This window comes from Pipra filicauda, unplaced genomic scaffold (assembly GCF_003945595.2).
Source record: "Pipra filicauda isolate LSUMZ 115617 unplaced genomic scaffold, ASM394559v2 scaffold95_size2449627_pilon, whole genome shotgun sequence".
Classification (NCBI taxonomy): Eukaryota; Metazoa; Chordata; class Aves; order Passeriformes; family Pipridae; genus Pipra; species Pipra filicauda.
Window position 1 is genome coordinate 1,031,332 of NW_024105153.1, and position 23,201 is coordinate 1,054,532.

Here is a 23,201-nt window from a genome sequence, read left to right on the forward strand (position 1 = left end):
GGAATGAACATTTGCCATGCTGCTTTACCTTCACCTGCAGCTAAGGCTGTACAGTAGGCACAAGAGAGGAACATGTGCTTCACATGTTATTTGCTCAGCTACTCACTACAAAGTCTGTACAGAATAGGAATGTTCAGTACAGCCTTTATTTTTTCTTTATTCTTTTTACAATGTCAGCACAATAACAGTGATAACAAAATAAAAGGGAAATAGAACTAACTCCAGGGGACTTACCTTTTGAGGAAAAGAGAATCAATGCCAGAGACATACACTGAGACGCTTCTTGGCTATGCTTTCGTATTTTCATTTTTCATGGTTTCATTTTTCATATTTCATATTTTCCTATTTCATCTGTTTTCACTTTCAGGAACACTGTGTTCAGACCCGCACACTGATGGTGATTGGTCATCACATCTGTCTGTGGGGCTGAAGTTTGGGGGGTTGTTGGGGTGTTTTATCATTTATAATGTTGTTACATGAGTTCTTGAAAAGCTGAGAGAGCTGGGGTTGATCAGCCTGGGGAAGTGAAGGCGTCAGGGAGATCTCACTTCAGCCTTCCAGTACCTGAAAAGGGCTTATAAAAAATGGGGAGAGGGACTTTTTATATGGGCAGATAGTGACAGGACAAGGGGCAATGGTTTTAAGCTGAAAGAGGGCAGGTTTAGATTAGATATCAGGAAGAAATTCTTTGCTGTGAGGTTGGTGAGGCACTGGCACAGGTTGCCCAGAGAAGCTGTGGACTCTCCACCCCTGGAAGTGCTCAAGGCAGGGCTGGAAACAGGGCTCTGAGCAACCTGATCTAGTGGAAGGTGTCCTTGCCCACAGCAGGGGGGTCGGCACTAGGTGGCTTTTAAGGTCCCTTTCAACTCAAACCGTGCCCTGATTCTGGGGCCGAGAGCACCGACCCAGACTTACAGGAAGCACCAGAGCCGGGGAGACAGAAGATAACACAAAAACAGCCCCACCAGCTGCTGACAGAAGGTAAATATACAAGAACAATTGAGGACTATTTGAGGGAAAACAAGAAAGCATAGTGAGAGAGATGAATTCTTGCCAAGAATGTCAGTCAAATCATATAATAGTTAAAATTTTGTGTCAAGTGCTTAAATAAGGTCTCTGGTTTGTTTCTTAAAACAGTGAGTCCATAGAATTCAGTGAGTCCCTGAATTCGTGGCAACAGATCCTAATATTCCAGATTTCCCCAAATACTGGAGATGGAGGTGGCTAAAAAGAGTAGTAAAGGAAGTGAGGACCCTTTGTTACCCAGCCTGGGGGGGCCGTGGCCGCGGGAGAGGAACTACAGCTCCCGTCGTGCCCCGCGGGCAGCGCGGCGGGAATAAGCTCTCTGGTGATTTGCTGTCCTTTCCGCGGCTGCCGCCAATCAGACGCGCCGCCCGGGGGGCACCCGCTCGGCGCGCATGAGGCGGATTAACGCGTACCGGGAGCCATGGAGCGGGACCGGGGCGAGGTGAGCGGCGGGACGGGCTGGGCTGGGCTGGACTCGGCTCGGCTCGGCTCGGCTCGGCCTCGGCCGGTGCCGGTGCTGGTGCTGGTGCTGGAGGCGGCGGTGGGTCGGTCTGACTCCGGGGGACGGGCCCCTGCGTCCCCCTGGCCTCCCTGAGGAGGCTCCGGGTAGTGCTGCCCTTGCTTGGAAGCCCTGAGGGCTCGTAAAGTGTCCGGAAGATTCATTCGCGTGTGGTGGAAGAGTAACGATACAAAGGTGCTCTCGTCCTACGAGCTGGTGGAAGGTGCACGCCCACACAGGGACCGTAAGACGATAAAAATGGGGGGTTTTGAGGAGTTCGTGCCTTTCAGATGTCAGGAATGCTATCTGAGTGCGTGGATCCTCAGGAGAGCAATTCTGTTCATGGAACAGCCGGGGAACCTTGGATCTGTTTTGTGTGAAAGCCAGGGGGGATGTGGGGAGTCAGCAGTGAGTGAAGTCTGGTCTTCCCATCTGTGTGTCTCTAATGATAACCCGAAGCCAGGGATCAGAGAGAATTTAGCACTTGAAGGTGGTGGGCTTGCTGCTGATCTCTTCTTGTTGCTCGCTTGGATGAACAATTGTATCCTGGTGCCTCATGTAGCTGTGGGAGTCTACCTTTCTGTTCCATCACTCCCTGTGCTGGTGCTGACTTCTTGCTGCTCCTCCCTGAGTTGCTAACACCTTTTCCCAGCTGCTTTTTTGCTTATTTGGAGCCTGGTTCCAGATTCTCCTGTTCTGAGACACAGTCACTGGTTTTCTGTGCTCTTTCTTCGGTCTCTGCCTCACAGCTCTGCTGCTGTAACAGTAAGTACGAAGAGCTAGTGAAGATATTTAGCTGTGGAAGCGTCTGGTTGTAGGCAAAAACTTTCAACAGATGTTCTGTCATCCTGGTGATGCCGTTTCTGAACCAAGGCCTGCTGTGGACCGTGCAGTTTCCGAAAGACATGAACTGTCTCCAGAGCCGAGTTTACCCTGCTGACTTCCAGGCTGTGCTGGTCTTGTGAGCTGTTGTGGCCAGAGCAGCTTTGTGCTCTGTTCTGGAAATCTGTAGGACTTTATTGTTGATGGTGCCTGCACTGCTGTGCTGTGCGACTGTGTTGAGAGAAACATTTTCTGGAAGGACACGGTCTGATTTGTCCTTCATCAGCATGGCAATGTAGTTCCCTGTACTTTTTTCATGTTCCTCAAGCTGTTTTCGATCTAGCTGCAGCTCTGTGGCACTTTCCTCTTGGCAAACAGAATGCAGCCTGTGGAATACCAGTATATGGACCTGTTTTGGGGGTAATAGGTTTCCTACTAGGGATTCAGACTCCTGCCTTTTGGGGTTGTTATATGGACTCATTGCTCTCCCTGAGGCCTCTCCCTTGTCCAGAAGGCCCCCCTCCCTCGGCAGCAAAGGCAGGTTTATTGTGCTGTGGGGTGTCCAATGTAATTTCTGACTGGCTCTTTTTGCAGTTGGTGTCTACCTTCCGCCACAAAACTTCGTCTTTGGAGCGGGTGGAGGAGGAGGGCGATGACGATGAGGAGGAGGATGAATTGGACATCTTTGGGGGTTACGACAGCCTCACGTGCTACAACAGCAGCATGGGCAGTGACAGCAGCTCCTGTCTGGAGGAGTCTAGTGATGATGAGGTGGCAGACCGGGAAGCTGGAGAGCTTTCGACCTCTCCTGTGCACCAGCCGTCCACAGGCCGGCTCATGGAAGACAGCGGCTCCGAGCCAGGTACTGCTTCTTCTACCTAAAACATGTGCAGGATGGAAGGAGCAAGGACTGGGGACACTGAAGGGTGTATGACTGCACCTTGGGGATGCTTTGGGAGCAGCTTTGGATTCAGACTGCATTTTCTGGGCTATATGGAGGAGCTGCTGTGTGTAATGAGGGTTACCCTGTCTCAGCTCTGTCCTTGTAGTGCACTGACCCTGCCAAATGCTCATGTTTTTGTACCTTCCTTCTCTCAGCTGTGTGTGAGATGTGTGGGATTGTGGGCACCAGGGAAGCTTTCTTCTCCAAAACCAAACGTTTCTGCAGCGTCTCCTGCTCCAGAAGCTACTCCTCAAATTCCAAGAAGGCCAGCATCCTGGCCAGACTGCAGGTGAGTTAAAACCCTTCCATCCTGCTCGCAGGCTCCATCTTGCTCGCAGGCTCTTGTCCTGCTGGGGGACTTCAACCAACTCAACATCTGCTGGAAAAGTAGCACAGCAAGCTGTAGGCAACCCAAGAGACTCCTGGAATGCATGGAGGATAACTTCTTAAGCCAGGTGATAGACAGCCCTACCAGAGGGAACACAATACTAGATTTGATGGTCATTAAAGTAAGTGAGCAAATTGGGGATGTCAAGATCGGAAGCAGCCTGGATTGCAGTGATCATGCACTGGTGGAGTTTGCAGTCTTGAGGAATATAGGTCAGGTAAGGAGTAAAGGAGTCAGGCTCCTTAACTTTAGGGAGGCAGACTTCCACCTCTTCTTGAAGATGGAAGTGGGATCTCCTGGGAGACTGCCCTTGGGGACAAGGGAGTGGAACAGAGTTGACAAGTCCGGAGGAGGGCCACCAAGTTGATCAGAGGGATGGAGCACCTCTCCTATGAGAAAAATTGGGAGAGAGTTGGGATTATTCAGCCTGGAAAAGAGGTGACCTAATTGCGGCCTTCCACTACCTGAAAGGAACTTAAAGGAAAGATGGGGCAAGACAAGAGCATGTAGTGACAGGACAAGAGGGAATGGGTTCAAATTGAAAGAGAGTAGGTTTAGATTACATATTAGGAAAAAAATTCTTTACTGTGAGGGTGGTGAGGCACCGGAACAGGTTCCCAGGGACACTGTAGATGCCCCATCCCTGGGGGTGTTCACAGTCATATTGGATGGGGCCCTGAGCACCCTGGTCTAGTTGAAGGTGTCCCTGCCCATGGAAAAGGGGTTGGAACTAGATGATCTTCAGGGTCCCCTTCCAGCTGGAACCATTCCATGATTGTCTGATCATTCCTGGGGATGGAACAGGATGTGCCTGTGTGCAGGGATGGGTGGTTGCTCTCTAATTAAAGATTGGACTGACATACCCTTGTTCTTCCTGCCTGAAGTCCCCAGAGAACATGTGCCAGCTGAACGGTGGTGCTCCCTAAAAGCTGAGGAAGGACACATTGGTCTTTTACATGCTGTTTCTTCTTGTTCCTGTGAGCGTTAGTAAATATTGTAGTAACTTGAAAATTGGCCCAGGGAAGAGATGCATGCCCAGCTGGCCAGTTACTTCCAAGGGATGATTTCCTCTCCTGTGTAACTAATGTTCCTAATGTTCCTTCTTTTGTAGGGGAAACCACCAACGAAGAAAGCTAAAGTTCTGCACAAGGCATCCTGGTCGGCCAAGATTGGGGCCTTCCTCCATTCGCAGGGCACGGGACAGCTGGCAGATGGGACACTGACAGGTCAGGATGGTGAGTGTAGGTGAGGTGTGAGGAGGTGCAGCTGCTGGGACCACAGAAATAGGGGCACCGTGAGCTCTGCAGTCCTCCTCCTCCTCCCCTCTGGTGTGCTGCCTTGTACAGTGTGGCTTGCTCTGCCACAGGCTGCCAGGACACAGGGCATGCCTCTTTTCCTCTTCCTACCAGTGCTAATGGAGCCCTGGTGGGTTCCTGCCCATCCACTATTGTAGCCTCATCCTCACTCCTCATATAACTTGACCTGAAGTGTAAGCTCTGTAGTCCCAGTCCCATGAGGTGCTGACTTCTACTGGCAAAGGTGACTTAAAGGTGTCCCGCTGCTCTCAGCCATTTGCTGCCCCACTGCTTGTGGGAGTTACATTTCCCCTGAGTCACTCACTGATCAGCTTGAGCAATAAAAGGTCACTGCAGCTGAAGGAGCAGCAGGTTACTGTGTGAGGGAAAAGGTGAGCCCCAGGGCATGGCAGAAGCAGGGACTGATGGAGCAGAACTGTAGCCTTGGATCAGGAATGACTGTAGGATTAATATCTCAGTGCTTTACTCTGATTTTCCCAGCACCCTCCGGGGAAGCAAGTGCTGCTGATATAACCCTGCAGTGTTGCTGCTGGGAGGCAAAGCTGCAAAGTGGTTTAGCACTGAAAGGATGCACTGTCCCTGGAGTGCTTGAGCCCTGGGCTGGACTTGGACTCTTTTATTGCCCCTCCTGCTCCCCCTTCCCCAAAAGCAAGTGACAGTAAAGATTGATTAATAATATATTTTACCTCTTTCAGGGGCTGGTCACCTTGCAGTCATAGGATCTAGTTTCCCACCAGGGAAAATGCACTGGAATGCAGAGTGCTGGGGCAGAGTGTCCTACTGCCTGGAGACTGCAAGCTGTATTCCAGAAGTAACTGAACACTCTGTGCCTTTTCTGTGATCTCTTCTGATTTTCTGCTCTCATGTCTGCTTGTAGCACTCGTCCTGGGCTTTGACTGGGGAAAGTACCTTCAGGAGCACGGCTACAAGGCAGCTCCTGTCAGTTGCTTCAAACATGTGAGTTCTACTTTGCTGTGCATCACAGTGCATGTGGGGCATGTCGTGTGCATGGACCTCCCCTGTGCTCCTGGGATAGGTGGTGAGGAGAGGTCCAGTGGGTGGTTATTGAGCCCCAGGTGATGCAAGGAAAGAAGCTTAGGCTTCTCACAGCTAAGAATGAGAGTCTCACAAAGGGACCAGGAGTTTTGGGGGAGGAAACAGGAAACTGATAGAAACAGTGCTGGTAGCGATGGCCCAGTGCTGACTGGGGATAGAATTAATTTTGACTGGGGGCGATAGTGGGAAGCTCCCAGTTACCTTTCCAGTCTGTATGGGTCAGCAGAGCCCATGGTGATGTGCAGGCAGGAATACAGCTTATGTGAGCCTGGCCGTAGCTGCCCCTCCAGCACGTCTGATTCTAGTAACACTCACTTGTTATGTTCCTTTTGAGTTGTGGTCTGTGATAATACTGACGTTTTCTTTTTTTTCGAGGATAGGTCAGGCAGGCACAGCAGTTTTATTGATTGTTAGGTATTTATATCACAGAATCAACTAGGTTGGAAAAGACCTCTGAGATCATCGAGTCCAGTGACTTTGGAGACATGAGTCCTTTGACCCAACAGCACCTTGTCTACTAGACCATGGCACTCAGTGCCACATTCAGTCTTTTCTTAAACACCTCTGGGAGTGGTGACTCCACCACCTCCCTGGGCAGCCCATTCCAATATCCAATCACTCTCTGTAAAGAACTTCTTTCTAATGTCTAACCTAAACCTCCCCTGGTGCAGCTTAAGGCTGTGCCCTCTTGTCCTACTGCTAGTCGCCTCGGAGAAGAGACTGGTACCCACCTGGCTACAAACTCCAATATGTATGTGCCATATGTATATATATGTTGCCGTGGGAGTTAGGTGCTGAAAAAAATCTCCGGAGCAGTTAATTAGGGGTGAGATAAGAAAGGGTTTATTATGCCAAGCAAAGATGTTACAAGACGCGTGCGCCGGCCGTGCCTGAGATGTTACATTTTATAATACCATCCATCCAATCCCAGATGTGTCCACCCTGTGGCCTTTACTCTGGACCGCCCTGGATCCACCCCCTGAGAAATGGGTCTGGGGGCTTTTGCTTCATCATCTTCACCATCTTCAGAGCACAAAGAGTACATAGTTACCTAATTCTTGACCGTACTCTGTGGTTTAGGCCCTGATATGCTGTTCTGCCAAATAATCTGGGCCTTGCCTTGACAAAAGACTAAACATTTCTGCTGTATTCGGGGGTAGGAGTGATATAGGGAGCATAGAATAGGGTAAGAGGGTTAAGGAATGTGTAAACAAGGGTGCTACAGGGAAAGGGACAAGGGAGGGAGTGATGGATGCTGCTTTTAGAGTCTACTTCCACTACTTATAAAACTTACAAGTATTAGGAAAGTAAAAACCATTAGGGGCTTAAGGCATCAATATATATATGTACCAATATATATATACCATAGAGAAATGGCAGCAGCTTTTTTGGGATAATAGGACAGCTGGCAGTGAAATAGTTAAGCATTGCTAGATGATGTTCTGCCTTTTGGGATCCTCAGTGAACATCCCTGTGAGATGTTTGGAACAATTCAATTGCATTTCAAGGTGTTGGTAGATGTAAGCCTGTACCTAGGGTGAAAGTGTAGCTGCCTAAGACATGTCTCTGAAAGCTAGAAGGATGGCCTGAGCCCTGCTCTCATTGTCCACATCTCTCCCAATGTGGTTGCCTCAATCTTTCAGGTGCCGCTCTTCGATCAGTGGGATGATGTGGTGAAAGGTATGAAAGTGGAAGTGCTGAACAGTGATGCCGTGCTCCCCAGCCGTGTGTACTGGATTGCATCTGTCATCCAGATCGTAGGTACGTCTCTGATGTAATTCCTGGCAGCTGGGGATGGCTAACCTCTGAGGGAAGCTTTAGAGAGCTGAGTGTAGCTGGTCAAGCAAAACAGCGCCTCTTTGGAGATAGGCAACTGCTGAGAGATTTTGGGACAGGAAATACCAGGGTGCAGGAATGAGAGGAAACCAGCATGTGGTTCCTCTTTTGGTTGCTGGGCAATTTGCAGGAATAGTTCTGCCTCCAGAATGTCTGGAGAAGCTCTGATAATCTGTGCAGAGCTCTGAAGGCCATACTGTAGGTACTAAGCCTGCGGTGCCAAATTCTTGACCTCTAATGCCTTTGTCTGGTTGTCTGCTCTGTCCTGGCAGGATACCGGGCCCTTCTGCGATATGAGGGCTTTGAAAATGATGCTGGCCATGACTTCTGGTGCAATTTGGGCACAGTGGATATTCACCCTATTGGCTGGTGTGCCATCAACAGCAAAATCCTGGTACCACCACAAAGTGAGTGTGGGGCAAGAGGGATCAGGATGTTCCTGGGCATGGAGGAGCCTTGGTGTACGCCTAGCACAGGAGGACAGGTGCTCCCACTGTATGTAGGACCACAGCTGCATTTGTGCTTTGAGTTACAAGCAACAATGTGTTCTTTGGGAAGCTGGAGATTGCTTGGACTGCTCCCTCTGCACCTCCCTGTGGTTGACCCTGGGGATGCTGGATGCAGAGCTGTTGTCAGACTGTGGAGACTAATGCAGGTGGCTGTTCCTCCTTCTACTCCACATGGTGGCTGGACTTAACCTTGGGGGAACGTTTTGGTCTTACATCCTGGACAGTGTCTCTGAGAAGTGCAGTGGCTCCAGTCCTTGCTCAGCTAGCAGTTTAGAGAGGGGTTCCAGTTTAGCAGAATTCGTGCGAGCTCAATTTGCTTTGTATGGCTCACGTGTTTTTGTTCTTCTACCACTTCCTCATCTAGATCAGTGGTGTTGAGTGTCTGGCCCAGTCCATTCTGTAACAGTGATCCCTTGCAGCCTGTTGTGGGGGCAAGCTGGTAGAATGAGAGTACAGAATCTGAATGTGAATAAGGCCTTTTAATGCAAATAGGTTCTTGGAGAGATGGAAAAGTGTAGGGTGGTGCTGTAATTATTTCAGTCATAAAAATGTGCTTTTTCCCTGTGTGTATGTAGCTATCCATGCCAAGTACACTGACTGGAGAAGTTACCTCATGAAAAAACTGGTGGGAGCTAGGACCATCCCAGTGGATTTTCACATGAAGGTAAACATGGGAGACTGTCATTTTGCATGGGGAAATGAAGCTGAAGCCAAGAAATGTGTGCTCAACACGTCTCTTCTGTTCTGATCTGTGCAACTTCTGTGTGCCTTGGCACTTGGGCAGGGCAGGGGCAGTGAGTGGTTCCCCATGCTCCTAAGGTATCTGTCGTGATGCTGTGGGTAATGGCACAGCCTTTGTGCCCTGTCAACACAACAGTTTTTCCTTTGGGTCATAGGTGGGCTTTAAAAGCTGTTGTCACATAGTCTGCTGGGAAATACTGGGGGTGAGGTTTGGCATTTTGCTGAAAGGAGAGGCTGGTGCAGATGCAACCTGGCCTTTCCCCACCCTGTTTCAGTGCCAGAGAATAGCTCTGAGAGTCAAAAACCTTTGCCTTCAGTGTTGGTAAACACAGAAACCTGGAGGGAGTGAGAGAGGCACAGACTCCTTGGAAGTGTTGTAGCCTTAGCAGCTTTTTTAGCTCTTATGGTTGTTTTCATGTAGCCTGCACCGAGATTAGACCTTGTCAGAGAGAAGAGGCTCTTTTGTGGCTGACAGCTTTGGAAATGACAGATAAGGAAGATGGTCCCAGAGACAGCAGGCAGGAAGGCAGGTGATGGGTTTTTCTGTGTGCAGGGTAAGTGATGACACTGAGTTGGAGACCTTGATGTAGTTGGTGTTTCCCATGCAAGTTAAGCGGGTGTTTGTAGCTGCTTGTTCCTGGGCCACAGCTTGTAGCTGGAGTGGAAGTGGTAGAGGGAAACAAACATGGACAGTATCTTTCTCCCCTCGACATCTCCACTCCCACTTAATGAACAGGAGGTGGAAGGGGAAGTCCTTAGCTTAAAAGTTCTGGATTCGGGTGTAGGCTGGTTTGGGTGTCTGAGTCTGTTTTGTGGTTCCTAGTTGCTGCACAGCATTTGGGATCACAGTTCCAAAATGTCAGATGTTCTCTAAACACCTTTGGGCATTTGAGGATGAGTAGGACTAGGCTGTATCAGCAAACTGAAGGTCTCAAAAAAATCAGTTAGAAGGCAGCCAGTGACTCTTTCCCTACGCCTGTGCCTTTGGGTCAGTCTGCAGAGTAACTCTAGCTTTGGATGTGGAGTTGGCAGGTAGATCAACATATAGCTCAACCTCTGATCAGAGTAAAAAGGGAAAAATAAGAACCTGACCTCTCTTAAAGTGAACTGAAAATTCTGTTGCCCTTTGGGAAGCTACACCTCTAGCTGCTTCCAGCTCTGAAAGCCTCGTGGTCTCTTTCGTGACTGAAAAAGGCACACAATTCCTCACGCAGTTCCTGTTGAACAGCAGTTCACACTAAGAACGTTCACACAAGGTGCTGGCTGGGCGTAGCTGCTGGGCTGGGGCAGGGGTAGCTCTTATGAGGCCACATGACAAGGGAGACTTAGGGAATATGTGCCCAGCCATGCTGTCAGGTCTGGGGCTGGCAGCTCCCTGTCCCCCTAATCAACCCTCTCCCATGCATTCCTTCCCAGTCAGCTTTGGGCAGTGCCGGGGTTTGGCCAGCGTGTCTGTGGGGAAAGTTGTTCTCTGAAGTGTTTGGAGAAGGAAAACACCAAGTGTGATTGACCTCACCTCCTCTGTCGGTTGTTGCCAGATGGCAGAGAGCATGAAGTACCCGTTCCGGCAGGGCATGCGAGTCGAGGTGGTGGATAAGAACCATGTGTCCCAGACACGCATGGCAGTGGTGGACACAGTGATTGGGGGCAGACTGAGACTCCTCTATGAGGACGGTGACAGCGACGATGACTTCTGGTGCCACATGTGGAGTCCCCTCATCCATCCCGTGGGCTGGTCACGGAGAGTGGGCCATGACATAAAGAAGACAGGTAAAGATTGGGCCACTGCAAAGCATCTTCTGATCTGCTGTGAACTGTCCAGACCCTGCTGTTGACACCAGGCTGGGCATTCTGGGAGTCAGACAGTTGCCTCAGGACCTGACAGATAAAGTCTGCTTAGTTTTGGGTCTGCTGCTTTTCCCCTGGATAGATAAAAGCCCTGTGATCTGCTACCACAGGTCAAGACAGGGGATTGTAGGGTTTCTCACCTGAAGCAGGTAGTCTATCCCCTCAGTGTGAGAATGCAGACTTTGCAACATCACAGATGTTTATAGTCTTTTTGAGGAAATTCATGCTGGCTTCTGTAGCACTGGATGCCATCAAGTTGTGTTTTTCTGGACTTTGCCAAGAGGAATTGTTGATCAGCTTAGACTGGCAGAAAAAAGTAAGGCTTGGACTCTGCTGATCCTTTTTGGTTGTGTCTCTTCCTTGCTACCTCTCCCTGGTGATTACAGCTGCATATGTTATCAGTAGTGCTCAGGAAGCTGAGCCATCTGCTTTTGAGCAAGTCCTGCATCACAGCCTGTTTTATGAGAAGGTGTAGAGGAACTGAATTGTTCTTTCTATTACATGGTCTCCTGTCGAGGGTCTTAATAGCAACTAAGCTCTCTCCAGGAAATTAATAACCAGTAGGTTTTCTTCCTGCAGTTGCTGCAGGTTTTTTACCTTCGTTTCTTCCATTCCTCACAGAAGAAAAGCGCAATGATATGGCAAACCATCCTACCTTCCGGAAGATTTACTGTGATGCCGTCCCCTATCTGTTTAAGAAGGTAGGACAAGTCTGCCTTTCCCTGTGGGTTTACAGCACTTCCTTCCTTCGGTGTACATGCTGCCGTGTGGGTTGTTGAGGGTGGTTCATTTGTCACTTACAGCTAAGGGCAGTAAGGTGTTTGGGGTATCAAGGCTGTGGTTGGGCAGGGGCAGGCCAAAATAGAAAGTTGGAAGAACTAAAAGACAGCAACAGATTGAGGGACTCGATTGAAGGGCAAGTAGTTGCTTGAAGTTTTGAGTTGGAGAGGGAAGATGAGTGCATGAGAGAGACCAGTTTGGACAAAGAGCTGGATCATGCTGGTAGGGCCTGAGATGAGGGCTTGCTTTGCTGTGGAGCAGCAGCTGAGTGCTGGGCCTGGCTCTCTGACTGACCAGAGCCTTGGCAGGAAGTTGCTGACACAAACACAATGTTGGTTTGTGTTGCTTTGTATTTCTTGTAATATTTCTTCTTTCCCTTCCCAACCTGAGTTGAACCAAGTAAAGAGGTTCTAATTCTATTTGCGCTTGCTGCACTTGGTGTCAGGATGGGACTGTCCCATGCCTGGCAGCACATGGTACACCAGAGTCTTCCTTAGGTACGAGCTGTCTATTCTGAAGGTGGATGGTTTGAGGAAGGCATGAAACTGGAAGCTATTGACCCCCTGAATCTGGGCAACATTTGTGTGGCCACTGTTTGCAAGGTAAGTTCAGTGCGTGTTAAGCAGGGGGTCTGCCGTGTTTACCTGAGGTGGTCGAGCTTCTCAGGTCTTTTCAAATGAATAAGACTGGACAGGATTTTGCATGAGGGAGAGGAGAGAGCTGTTGAGAGAGGTAGACAGCTGGTGTGTGGAGGGAACTGGGGTGTTACCTCAGAGGTCTGAGAAACTGATTAAGACCAGCAGTTGTCCACATGTGCCTTAGTGGACAGCACGAAGATGAGCGTGCTTTGTCTGCAAGCCAGCTGTCCAATGTGTGTGACTGACAGCCACCTGTTTTCCACCCTTGGGCATACAGTAAGGAAGATTTGTTCTCTGATTCTGAGAGTGCGTAACGAGAGGCCTCTGTGGAAAGGAGAAGGCAAGAGTTGTGAGGTGACCTCTGTGTGAGGAATGATGAGTTTCTGTATGGGCAGCATTCACTGGTGTAGGAAGCTGAGGATGGATGGACATGTTTCCTTCAGTCTCTCTTGATGAGGTGGTAGTAAGCTCTACTGTTGTGCTAGTGTGGGGGAAGTAAATTGCTTGCCCAGGTTTCCTCAGTGAGGTGCGTTGTACATCCTAAGGTGTAGCATCAGCTTGGGCTTTTCCTGCTTTCTAAAGCTGTTTGCCCTCATAGAATCCAAGCAGAGGACTTTGAGACTTGGAGCTTGGCTGGAGGACGGTAGAAGAGTTCTTTGTCTGTAAAATGTTCCCTTCAGCCATTGCTTGGAAATGGAAGAGGATGGGGCAGGCATGCCTGTTACATTTGGTAGGCACCAATTACCAGTGATTTACAGGGTGGGACAAGTCTTGTTGCTGTAGGAAGTGGCAAATCCAAGGGTGGTGCCCTTCCCTTCTGCCCAGAAACAAATTCATGATCTGGCTGATATAGAGGGTTTCTGGGCTGCCAGTGAAGTGTCTCTGAGAGAGAACAGAGCTCCTGACCATTTATGGCTTTTCATATAGTTCTTTCACTATACTGTTGCTATTACTGTTGGTCCCAGTCCTGCAGAACTTGCTGCTTTGGGGATTAGCTTGTGTTGACTAACCTATCAGGAGAGGCTACTGCATGCCCTGGAGCATATAATATTGCATTTTACTGTCTGGTGACAATTGTGATTGATCTGTGGGGATTCTTGGGGGAATCCTTTGAGAGGAGAGGCTTTAGAGCAAGCAAAGCTCTATACTCGTGCCCTTCCCTCCCATCTCAGGTCCTCCTGGATGGGTACCTCATGATCGGCATTGATGGAGCCACGTCTGCTGATGGCTCCGACTGGTTCTGCTATCACGCCTCCTCACACGCCATCTTCCCCGTCAACTTCTGTAAGAGGAACAGCATCGACCTGACCCCTCCAAAAGGTGAGATTTGGACTCTGCCCTGTGGTACAAGTCTGCATGCAGAACCTGCTGGGCAGTGCTTTTCTGAGAGGGTCAGGTTCAGATGAATCAAAACCACAAGGTCCCAATCTGCTTCTTTTTCAGAGAGATAAGGCTAGGTCAGAGAGCCAGGCCACTTGAGCTCTGCCCATATGCCAGGTCTTGGTTAGCTTCTGGCCATTCAGTAGGAGAGGTGTACAATCCCCAAACTGAACAGAATGGAAGGTATAAAGTACAAGGGGGATGGGAAGGGATAAGTAGAGCCATTGCTGCATGAGTCAGTCCTTCAGTGTCAGGAGTCATCTCTATTCTTTCTATGAATAAATCTGAGACCAGTGTTTCTGCAAACTCATAAGAGGCAGTCACCCTAGGAATGGTTTTGCTGCCTCACCTAGCCATACACAAAAAGGCCTGCTCTGAATTTCTGTATTGCAGCACTTCTGTGCAGTGTTGTTCTGTCTTCCTTTGTTCCTGCTGGTGGGAGAAAGATTGGTCTTAGTAGTGTGTTTTGAACGTATTTCTTCCTACCTGCTGCTGCTCCTCAGCTTTCTCTGTGGTCTGGATCTATGGCAGACAGATGTTCAGAGCTGCAGCTTGCACTTTTCTGTATTTGCCCACGGGGGAGGGGTGCTGGACTCCATGGAATCTGGGCTCTAGGTTTATGTCCAAGATCAGGCTGTACATGCTGGTTCATGAAACTGCTTTGCAAAAACAGGTGCTGAGCTTCCTTCCTGCCTATTCTGCCTTTTCCCCCAACTGGTCGACCCAGTGACTGCCTTTTTACCTCTTAGCATTTCTTCCTGCTGCAGGGCAAGATGCAAAGACCTTCAACTGGGAAATTTACCTGGAAGAGACTAAATCAAGACCTGCTCCATCACGGCTCTTCAACACAGTGAGTGCTGCCAAGAAGAAGAGATGTGTAGGGATGCTTGGATTCAGCAAGGAGGAACACAAGAGCTCCAGCTGTCACAGAATCACTTAGGTGGAAGGTTCTTGTTGTCCAACACCCCTGCTATAGCAGAGTTACCTGTAGTAGGTTGGCCGGGACCATGTCTAGATGACTTTTGAATATCTCCATGGATGGAGACTGCACAACCTCTCTGCCGGTGCTCAGCTGCCCTCATAGTAAAAGATGTCTCCTGATGTTCAGAGGGAACCTCCTGTGTTTCAGTTTGTGCCCATTGACTCTAGTCCTGGCACTGGGCACCACTGAGAGGAGTCTGGTTCCATCTTTGCACCCTCACTTCAGGCATTTATACACATTAATAAGATCCCCCTGAGCCTTCTCTTCGCCAGGCTGAATACTCACAACTCTCAGCTTTTCCTCATACAAAAAGTGTTCCAGTTCCCTCATCATCTTCCTGGCCCTTTGCTGGACTCCAGTATGTCCATGTCTCTCTTGTTCTGGGGAACCCAGAGCTAGAGCCAGCATTCCAGGTGTGGCCTTGTCAGTGCTGAGCAGAGGGGAAGGATCACCTCCACTGATCTGCTGGGAACATTCCTCATAATACAACCCAGGTTACCATTAGCCTTCTTTGTCCCAAAGACACATTGCTGGCTCATATTAAATTTGGTGTCCACTGGGTTTCCCAGGCCCTTTTCTGCTGAACTGCTCTCCAGTCAGTCTGCCCTGAGTATGTGCTGGTGCCTAGGGTTCTTTCTCCACAAGTGCAGGACTTCACCATTTCTCCAGCTGTCAAGGTGCCTCTGGATGGCAGCACAACTCTCTAGTATATTTGGTCTCCCAGTTTTCTATCAAAAGTAAGCTTGCTTGGTTTGACATGATACTGTCATGTCATCTAGATAATTAATGAAGACATTGAATAGGATTGGATCCAGTATTGATGCCTGGGGTACACTGCTAATTACTGGCCTCCAAGTAGACTTTGTGCTGCTAATAACCATCCTCTGGGCCCAGCCACTCAGCCAGTTTTCAATCTATCTTTCAATCTATCTGTCTCCTCACCCAGCCTGTATACTTCAATCATGTTCTGTATGAGGATCATATGCAGACAGTGTCAAAAGCCATCCTGAAGTCAGGATAGACAATAGCCGATGTCTCTACTGGGCTGCAATTTGCTGCCAGTCAGCACTTCTAAGGAGAGCTCAAGGCCTGGGAGTATGTGCACTCCAAGTAAAAGCCTTGTTTTGCTGCCTGGGACATCAGTGTCCTGCCTCTGTGGGTGGAATGATATCTTGGTCCCTCTGAGTGTGACTTGTGATTTTCTAGTGTTTCTGTGAGCTCCAGGCTCTTGGTGGGCTCTGCATGGCTTATTGCCTGTGGATGTGTGGCTGGCATATCGGGTGGAGGATGGGGGCTGCTTTACACCAGCAAAACTGCTGAAGCACCTGGGCCTGTGCTGGTCTCTGTGATTTCCCAAGGGTATGTCAGGTAATGGGTTTGATCATAAGGTGTCCTTTAACTGCTGCCTGCTGCTCCCTCCAGGTCAGGATCTTGCTTCTAAAGGCTACACTGAGATCGACTAAGGACATAGCTGGCCTTGGATCTGGTTTTGGATCTGTGGGCTTGTTCTCTGTCTGCTTGCTTTAGGCTGGAGGCTAGCCTTTTATATGGTGTTGGTGGACAGATACAGGTTTGAACTGGGTAAAATGGCCTTGGGTTTTCTTTTTTCACTTTTTATGCACCCAGGACTGTCCAAACCATGGCTTCAAGGCAGGCATGAAGGTAGAGGCAGTGGACCTGATGGAGCCCCGGCTCATCTGCGTGGCCACAGTGAAGCGTGTGGTCCAGCGTCTCCTTAGCATCCATTTCGATGGCTGGGACAATGAGTATGACCAGTGGGTGGACTGCGAGTCTCCAGACATTTATCCTGTGGGGTGGTGTGAGCTGACAGGCTACCAGCTTCAACCACCTGTTGTTCCAGGTGAGTGACGATTTTACTGTGGTTTTCAACGCTAGAGACAAAGGTTTACTTCCTCATGTTCTGTGAGTGGCTCTTTTGTTTTTTGAGCCTAGTAGGGAGGAGCATATGGCCTCCTTGATCTGCACTGGCTACCATAAATCTTCCTCTGCTGCCACATTCTAGCTGCTGGCAGAGGGAGGAGTCTGGTGGGGAGAAAACAGCCTGAGATTTGAGGTTGGCTCTGTTTTCCCTCTGTTCCCCCACCTGCACACCAACAGAGAATTAATTGCTCCTGATGAAGTTGGATAAAGTTCCAGGTGGTCCTATCCCTGCACAGCTCCCTTTTACTAAGTGTATCTATATGAACCCTTAGCCAGGTAGTGGGGGGAGCTTGGCCCATGCTCCCTTTTCTCATCAACTCTCTGACTCTGTCTGTAAAAGGTAAGAGCATCATCTCGAGAGTTTATTCCTTCCCTTGTCACAGGGAGGCCACTGCCTCACCTTTGCAGATGTTTTCCTTCTTGTCCCAAACTACGAATCTTGTTTCTTTACTGCCCCTACCAAGTCTGTACTGGGCCTCTCTCCCCTGTGCTGCCCCAGCCTGCCGCCCTGGGCCCTTGCCTGGAAGCACAGACAGCACCTGTGCTAGAGCCTTGCTTTCTCCTCAGCTGGTTGTCTTGGGAAGAGGGCTTTGGCTTGGGGGGACGGGTATATCTTGTTTCTCGCTTTTGTCACTTCATCCCAGTTACCTACTGGTTATGGGACTTGGCTTTCGTTTCCCTCTCGTCTCCATGACAGAGCCCACAACTCCAGTGAAGGCCAAGGAGGTGCCCAAGAAGAAGAAGAAACCCTATGGAAAGAAGAGTGAGTGATGTTTGATTAGTGCCCTCCCGCTCGCTCGCAGGCTGGGCCCAGTTAGAGGAACCCTGTCCATGTCCCATCAGAGCAGGAGAGAGAGGCCTTGTCTTGCTGTGGATGCCCTCAGTCAGCTGTGGGTTTGCCAGCACAGCTTCATCCTTCTTACCTGCCCTGTTACCTAAAGAGCAGAGAGCTGTGTGTGGGAAGGATCTGTTTTGCAGTCTGTTTTCTGTTGACTGGCACTTGCTTCCAGGTGTGAGGTTGTGCTGCTTTCCCTACTGTGTCCATGGTCGGAGGGAGATGTTTGCTGCAGCTGCAGGGTAGCTGAAGAGCAACCCTGCCTGCTTTGTGCTGAGGGAAAGAAGGCCTTAAGATGGCTGAAGAGGCCAGTAATGGGGCTGAACCATTTTATTGTTTCATCTTGTCGTTGTTGTTGTCATTGTTGCAGTAGGTGTGGCAAATCACGTAGACAGACAAGAAATTCCTTCCGGGGGGGTGGAGAGGAAAGGAAGTCTAAAGAATATAAAGACATGCAACCTAAATAAAAAGGTCAGCTAAACATGAGAACATTATGGTTACAGTGTCCGTGCCTTGCAGCCAACAAGCTCATTGCCTAGGACTAGAGCCAGACAGGTAAGCAAAGCTGACTCCACACTGATTCCAACAAGACTTGCTCCTTGGAATTTAAGCACACGCTGAAGTGCCTTGCCTTTAATGAAGGAGAACACGAAGGAGCATATTTTGAGATGATGACAATAGAATTTTTCTCCAGTAGGCTATTTCTGTCGCGTAACCAGTTGGCAGCTAATGACCGTGTAGCTTTCTGTTCAGTTGTGCTGGTCCCTGGCCTGTGGTTTCTCAGTGGAGCAGGGTTGCTGATTTTACAGGGGAAAGGAAACGCACTTTTCCCCATACTCTGTTATCTCTTTATTAAGGAAAAAAGTTGGCTGCCAAAGCCCGCAGTGTCAAGCAGACTGTCAAGAAGCCTTCCACCTCGAATACAAAACGAGAAGCAAAAGCTGCCAGCCAGGCTTTGCCAGAGCCAGCACCTGATGAGAGTAAGGGAGTGAGTGACTTTACCCAGCAGCCACATCCAGTTCTCCTATGTACACCCTGCATGCCACCAACCCTCCTGAGGCCTGTGCCACCTCTTGGCCGTTAAGTCATGGGTGCCCCCAGGCAGGGAAAGCCAGCAGTGTGTGAAATGTCCTTCCTTACTCCTCCAGAGACAGAGAGAGTGGAAGGAAGGGTTTGCTGGCTTTCCCTGGGAAAAGAAAAACTTCTTGCTTCCAGAGAAGGTTTGGTGGCACCAGTACAGCTCGATATCCTGATACTGCTGATGCCTGCTGAGGGCCTGGGTGCCTTACCAAGCAGTCTGGTTGTGTGAGGTCAGTTAGGGAGGAGAGACAAGGTGAATATGGCAGAGCTGACTGTCATATCCCAGTCCCCCTAAGGGCTGTTGCAGCATGTGAACACAGCCCATTGTGCTGTGGTGACCAGAAGAGTGGATGGGTCACCTGCCAACCCTAGTGGGGAGGAGGGTGGGTGAGGTGCCTTGTGCACATGGGAATGGAACCTCATGAAGGTCCCTCTGGTTCACTGAAGTTAAATTTCCCCTGGGTGAACCCACGCAGGTAGAGAATGGACCACACCAGCTTTTTGTCCCTTAGGAAAAGATGTTCTTGGGAGCCAGCAGCTGAATGCTGCCAGGGTTTAATCCCATTCTGATTGGTGCTGTGACCATGGATCAATTTTCACTGGCATGACAGGGCTGCCTGTGGTGAGGGACCCTCAAGAAGTGAGCTGGAAATCTGGGGCATGAATAGAGCTGGTTTGGAGGTTGATTTTATTTACTTATTTTTGCCTCTCTCTTTCTGTCTCTTGCTAGTCATTGCCGTGCAGGTGAAAGAAGAAACCATCGACCCCTCAGATGCAGAGTTTGGAGACACAGGACTTCCTGTTCCCATCAGCAGCATAAAGCAGGAGGACGCAGACTGATCCTGGAGTATCCCCCAGCTGCCCACAGCAGTTTCACCTTGTGGTCCTCTGGGGAAGGTCCTGGCAGAGGGAAGCAGAAGACTAAAAGGGCCTTCCCTTTTTAAAGCAGACCACCCTGCAGCATCACAACTCTGCTTTCCTGGTGTGCAAGAAAATTTCCCCCAGAACTGTAATACTAAACCCTGGGAAACAGCAGAAAGGCCACAGGCACACTGAGGAGAATGACCAGGGTGGCTGCTGGGGCTGCGTGTGCCTGACTTTGAAGGCACATTTTGAAGTGGGAGCTCACAACGGGCAAAGAAGCTACCAGAACACAAAGGGGCAGTTTGAGTTCTTGGCTGTGGCTGGAGGTGACAAGCTGTGGATTGAGGTGATGTGTGCAGGCCCCATGTGTCAGGAAAGGGGCTGTCCTCGTAGGATGTTGGTGCTGTGTTCCCTGGTCTAGGCTCTGCAAGCCCTGGAGAAAGTCAGGACAGGAAGGGGGGAAAGAGATGAAAAGAAAAAAAAAAAAGAGATGATGATGCCTCTTGAAAGAGCAAGGGACCTTTTTTCATAGAATCATAGAATGGTTTTGGTTGGAAGGGGACCTGGAAGAGAGTCCACCCATTGAATCCATCTCTCTCCAGTTTAGAGAGAAGGGTGTTGTGGGGGAATGTGTCAAAGGCTTTGCAGAAGTCCAGAGAAATTACTTCTGTAGCCCTTCCCTTATCCACGGATGTAATCACTCCATCATTGAAAGCCACTAGGCTGGTCAGGCAGGATTTTCCCTTGTGGAGCCCTGCTGGCTGTCCCGAATCACCTCCCTGTCCTCCATGTGCCTTAGCATAGCTTCTAGGAGGATCTGTTCCATGACCTTCCCAGGCACAGAGATGAGGCTGACAGGTGCTTCCATGCTACTTTTCCAGCACATGTCCGTGTGGTGGAAGTCCCCCAGCAGGAATAGCCTGCAAGCACGATGTCTCCTGGAGTTGGAGCAGGGAGGCTTTGTCAATAGGCTCCCCTACAGGTGGCCTGTAGTAGACTCTAACCACGAGGTTCCCTTTGTTGCCTCAGTCTGATTTTTACCCACAGGCTTTCAATATGCTCATGGCTGTTGTTCAGAGACAGCTCTTCACAGTTAGTTCTCCTCTTCATGTAGAGGGCAACCCCTCCACCTCTTCCTTTCCTGTCTCTTCTGAACAGCCCGTAGCCATTGATATTTGCACTCCAGTCACGGGATTTGTTCCACCAAGTTTCGGTAATGGCAACAAGGTCATAACTTTCCAGCAGCACAGTGGCTTCCAACTCCTCCTGGTTGTTGCCCATGCTGTGTGCTTTGGTGTAAAGGCAGCTGGGTTGGGCTGTCGGCCGTGTCACCTTTGTAAGACTGCAGATGTGCTCCACTGTGTCTAGTACCACTTAGAGTCACCTGCAGAGGAGCCTCATTAGCACCCTCTCCCTCTAACCTTTTCAAACCATCCCCCAAATTGCCAGGGATAAGCCTGATATCGGTCCCCCTCCCTCCTCACATGCAGTGTAATCAAGCAATCTGGTTCCCTAGAAGGGGGAATAAGAGGAGTGACCACAACCTTAAACACCCTCAGTATAGTTAACCCTTTGATCCATGACTTGAGGGGCAGTCAAGGAACATCTTTCACTGCCCTGATTGGTATGGCCTACTCCCCAATAGGAAGCAATGGCGCTTTGATCACACACCCCTGACCCAAGTCCTTTGGTTTAAAGCCTGTCTTACCAAGCTGGCCAGCCTGCTGCCAAAGATTCTCTTGCCCTTTTTAGACAGGTGGATCTTATCCCTTCCTAATTGGCTACAATCATTAAAGCACACCCCATTGTCACCAAAGGCAAAACCTCAATGGCACCAGCCTTGAAGCCAGACATTGATCTGTACTATGTATCTTCTTCTGTTATCATTTCTTGCTTATGAACCCAGATCTGCAAAGGACTTGGAACGTGATTTGCATTTTTAGTTTTTTAACAGTCCTACTGTAAATTTCATCTATGATTTTGTACCCTAAAGCCCTGTGACTTAAACTTGAGGAAGAGGCCAAAGGCTTGTGCATTGCTTTCTGGGTCACTGAAATACCAGGGTTAGCCAAAATGGGGAGAAGAGGGCTGTAAGGGGGTAGGTATAAATAAACAGTATTTGGGATTTGGGGGTTTTTTTAAGCATGCAGTAGGGTTTTTCCATGCACTCACTGCTGTCAACTTGCCAGTTCTATGTAAGGGTTAAATATCACAAGAGCACATAATAACTTCAGATAACTGAAGACAGGGAATGCTTTTTCCAGTTTTAGGGTGAAACTGTAATATTCCTCTCTTTCTCTAGACTGGCCATTGAAGTTCAGGACAGAATTCAGGAAAGAATATGACAACAGTGATGAGAAATAGCTTTAAATCTCCTGTAGCAGGTTCCTGAGAACTTTCTGCAGGTAAGGAAGGGCCACTGCAGGGCCAGGCGGCTGCAGGACAAGTGCCTTGGCAAACTGTGGCACAAAACAGGGAAATGGTGGCTGCAGAGGATGCTGCTTTGGCCACAAAATGGCTGCCTGGGCCACGTGCCCCTCAAGCTTCCAGGCGAGAGCTTGAGATGCCACAATAGCTCTTGCTTTGCAGTATGATTCATGACCGAAAAAATAAGGTTGGCAAGCTAACTGTCTAGAAAGCACAGGGTAGATACTGGGAATAATTAACACAGTATTCCTCTTTTCCCTTTTAAAGAAGCAAATGGAGCCTTTAAAGGGAGAGGGAAGAAGGGGCTTGGCCGGAGCAATGAAACATAAGTGGAAAAACTGTGGAAAGTTTGCATCAAACCAGGCACAAGATATGTGCCATCCCTAGGTGATCCTCGTGAGGGCCCTGGGCTCCTGGGGGAACTGTGCTAGAGTCGGCATGGTTGGAAGAAGTGGAAGTTTTTATGGAAAGCATGTAGCAGGGCTTCCCTTTGGCTAGTTGCCTTTCCTGGTAGCTCTGCAGTAGGTTTCAGTGTGGGAGGATCTCATTTCAGGGCAAAGCCGTTGCCTTTCTTTCTTCCCCTCTCTCTTGGGCTGACCTTTTCCCAGCCTTGTCAAACAGCTGGGCTTGTAGGGCCACCTCTCTTTAGAGGATGATAATTTCCAAACACCTTTGGCTTTCTTTCACCTGTTTTTTGCTGTAATAATTCTATGCCCCACAGGGTAGTTTAATGCTTATCTTTTAAAACCTTTCCAATTTGAACAAACTTCATCCCAACCTAGGCTTCCATGGGAAAGGATTTGGGCACTTTGCTTATGATGGGATCACTTACAGGATCACTGATCCCATTTCATCAGTCAGACCACTGATCGAATTTTGCAGGAAATAAAAAGGCTTCAATCTGCTTATGTTTTAATTCTGAGGAGCTTCTGGGAATTCAGGCAATGCTTTCACTGATATTTTTAAGTTTTCTAGCGTAAGATTTGCACCAGTGCTGGATCTTACTGGTTGGTGCCCATTGGGGCTCTTTGATGACTTCAGAAGCTGTGAAAGCGCGGCATGCTTAAAAACAAAAACAAACTTGTGGATATTGGCCTTTCCACATGGCTGAAGGAAGCCTTGGGAAGAAAAAAAAGCAAGTATTTGACTTTGTTGTTTGAGTCATCAAAGCATGCTGCAGACCCTATGGAACGTGCCGCTGTATCCTGCAACACCAAACGCTGCATCTTTGGCAAATCAGCATTGTTTTGGTGGCACCAGGCTCTCTCCTTTGAGCCCTGGGCAATATCC

The 23,201-nt window shown here is 49.3% G+C and overlaps 1 protein-coding gene across 6 annotated transcripts; it reads left to right on the plus strand.

Annotated features, from left to right (window-relative positions):
* The first annotated feature begins 1,405 nt into the window (after positions 1-1,405).
* Positions 1,406-22,827, plus strand: L3MBTL2 (L3MBTL histone methyl-lysine binding protein 2). Of its 6 annotated transcripts, none has more exons than XM_027722710.2 (17): positions 1,406-1,468; positions 2,942-3,209; positions 3,446-3,579; positions 4,790-4,913; positions 5,872-5,951; positions 7,694-7,811; positions 8,159-8,293; positions 8,971-9,059; positions 10,675-10,906; positions 11,606-11,685; positions 12,262-12,366; positions 13,575-13,722; positions 14,550-14,632; positions 16,391-16,625; positions 17,403-17,468; positions 18,398-18,520; positions 19,351-22,827. In XM_027722710.2, the coding sequence occupies exons 1-17, from the start codon at positions 1,448-1,450 to the stop codon at positions 19,458-19,460; spliced, it is 2,151 nt and encodes a 716-aa protein (XP_027578511.1). In that variant the 5' UTR covers positions 1,406-1,447; the 3' UTR covers positions 19,461-22,827. The 6 variants fall into 6 exon arrangements, with proteins under 6 accessions (XP_027578511.1, XP_039247346.1, XP_027578512.1 ...); XM_039391412.1 differs by having other exon boundaries at positions 11,609-11,685; XM_027722711.2 differs by having other exon boundaries at positions 4,790-4,904.
* Positions 22,828-23,201: the final 374 nt, after the last annotated feature.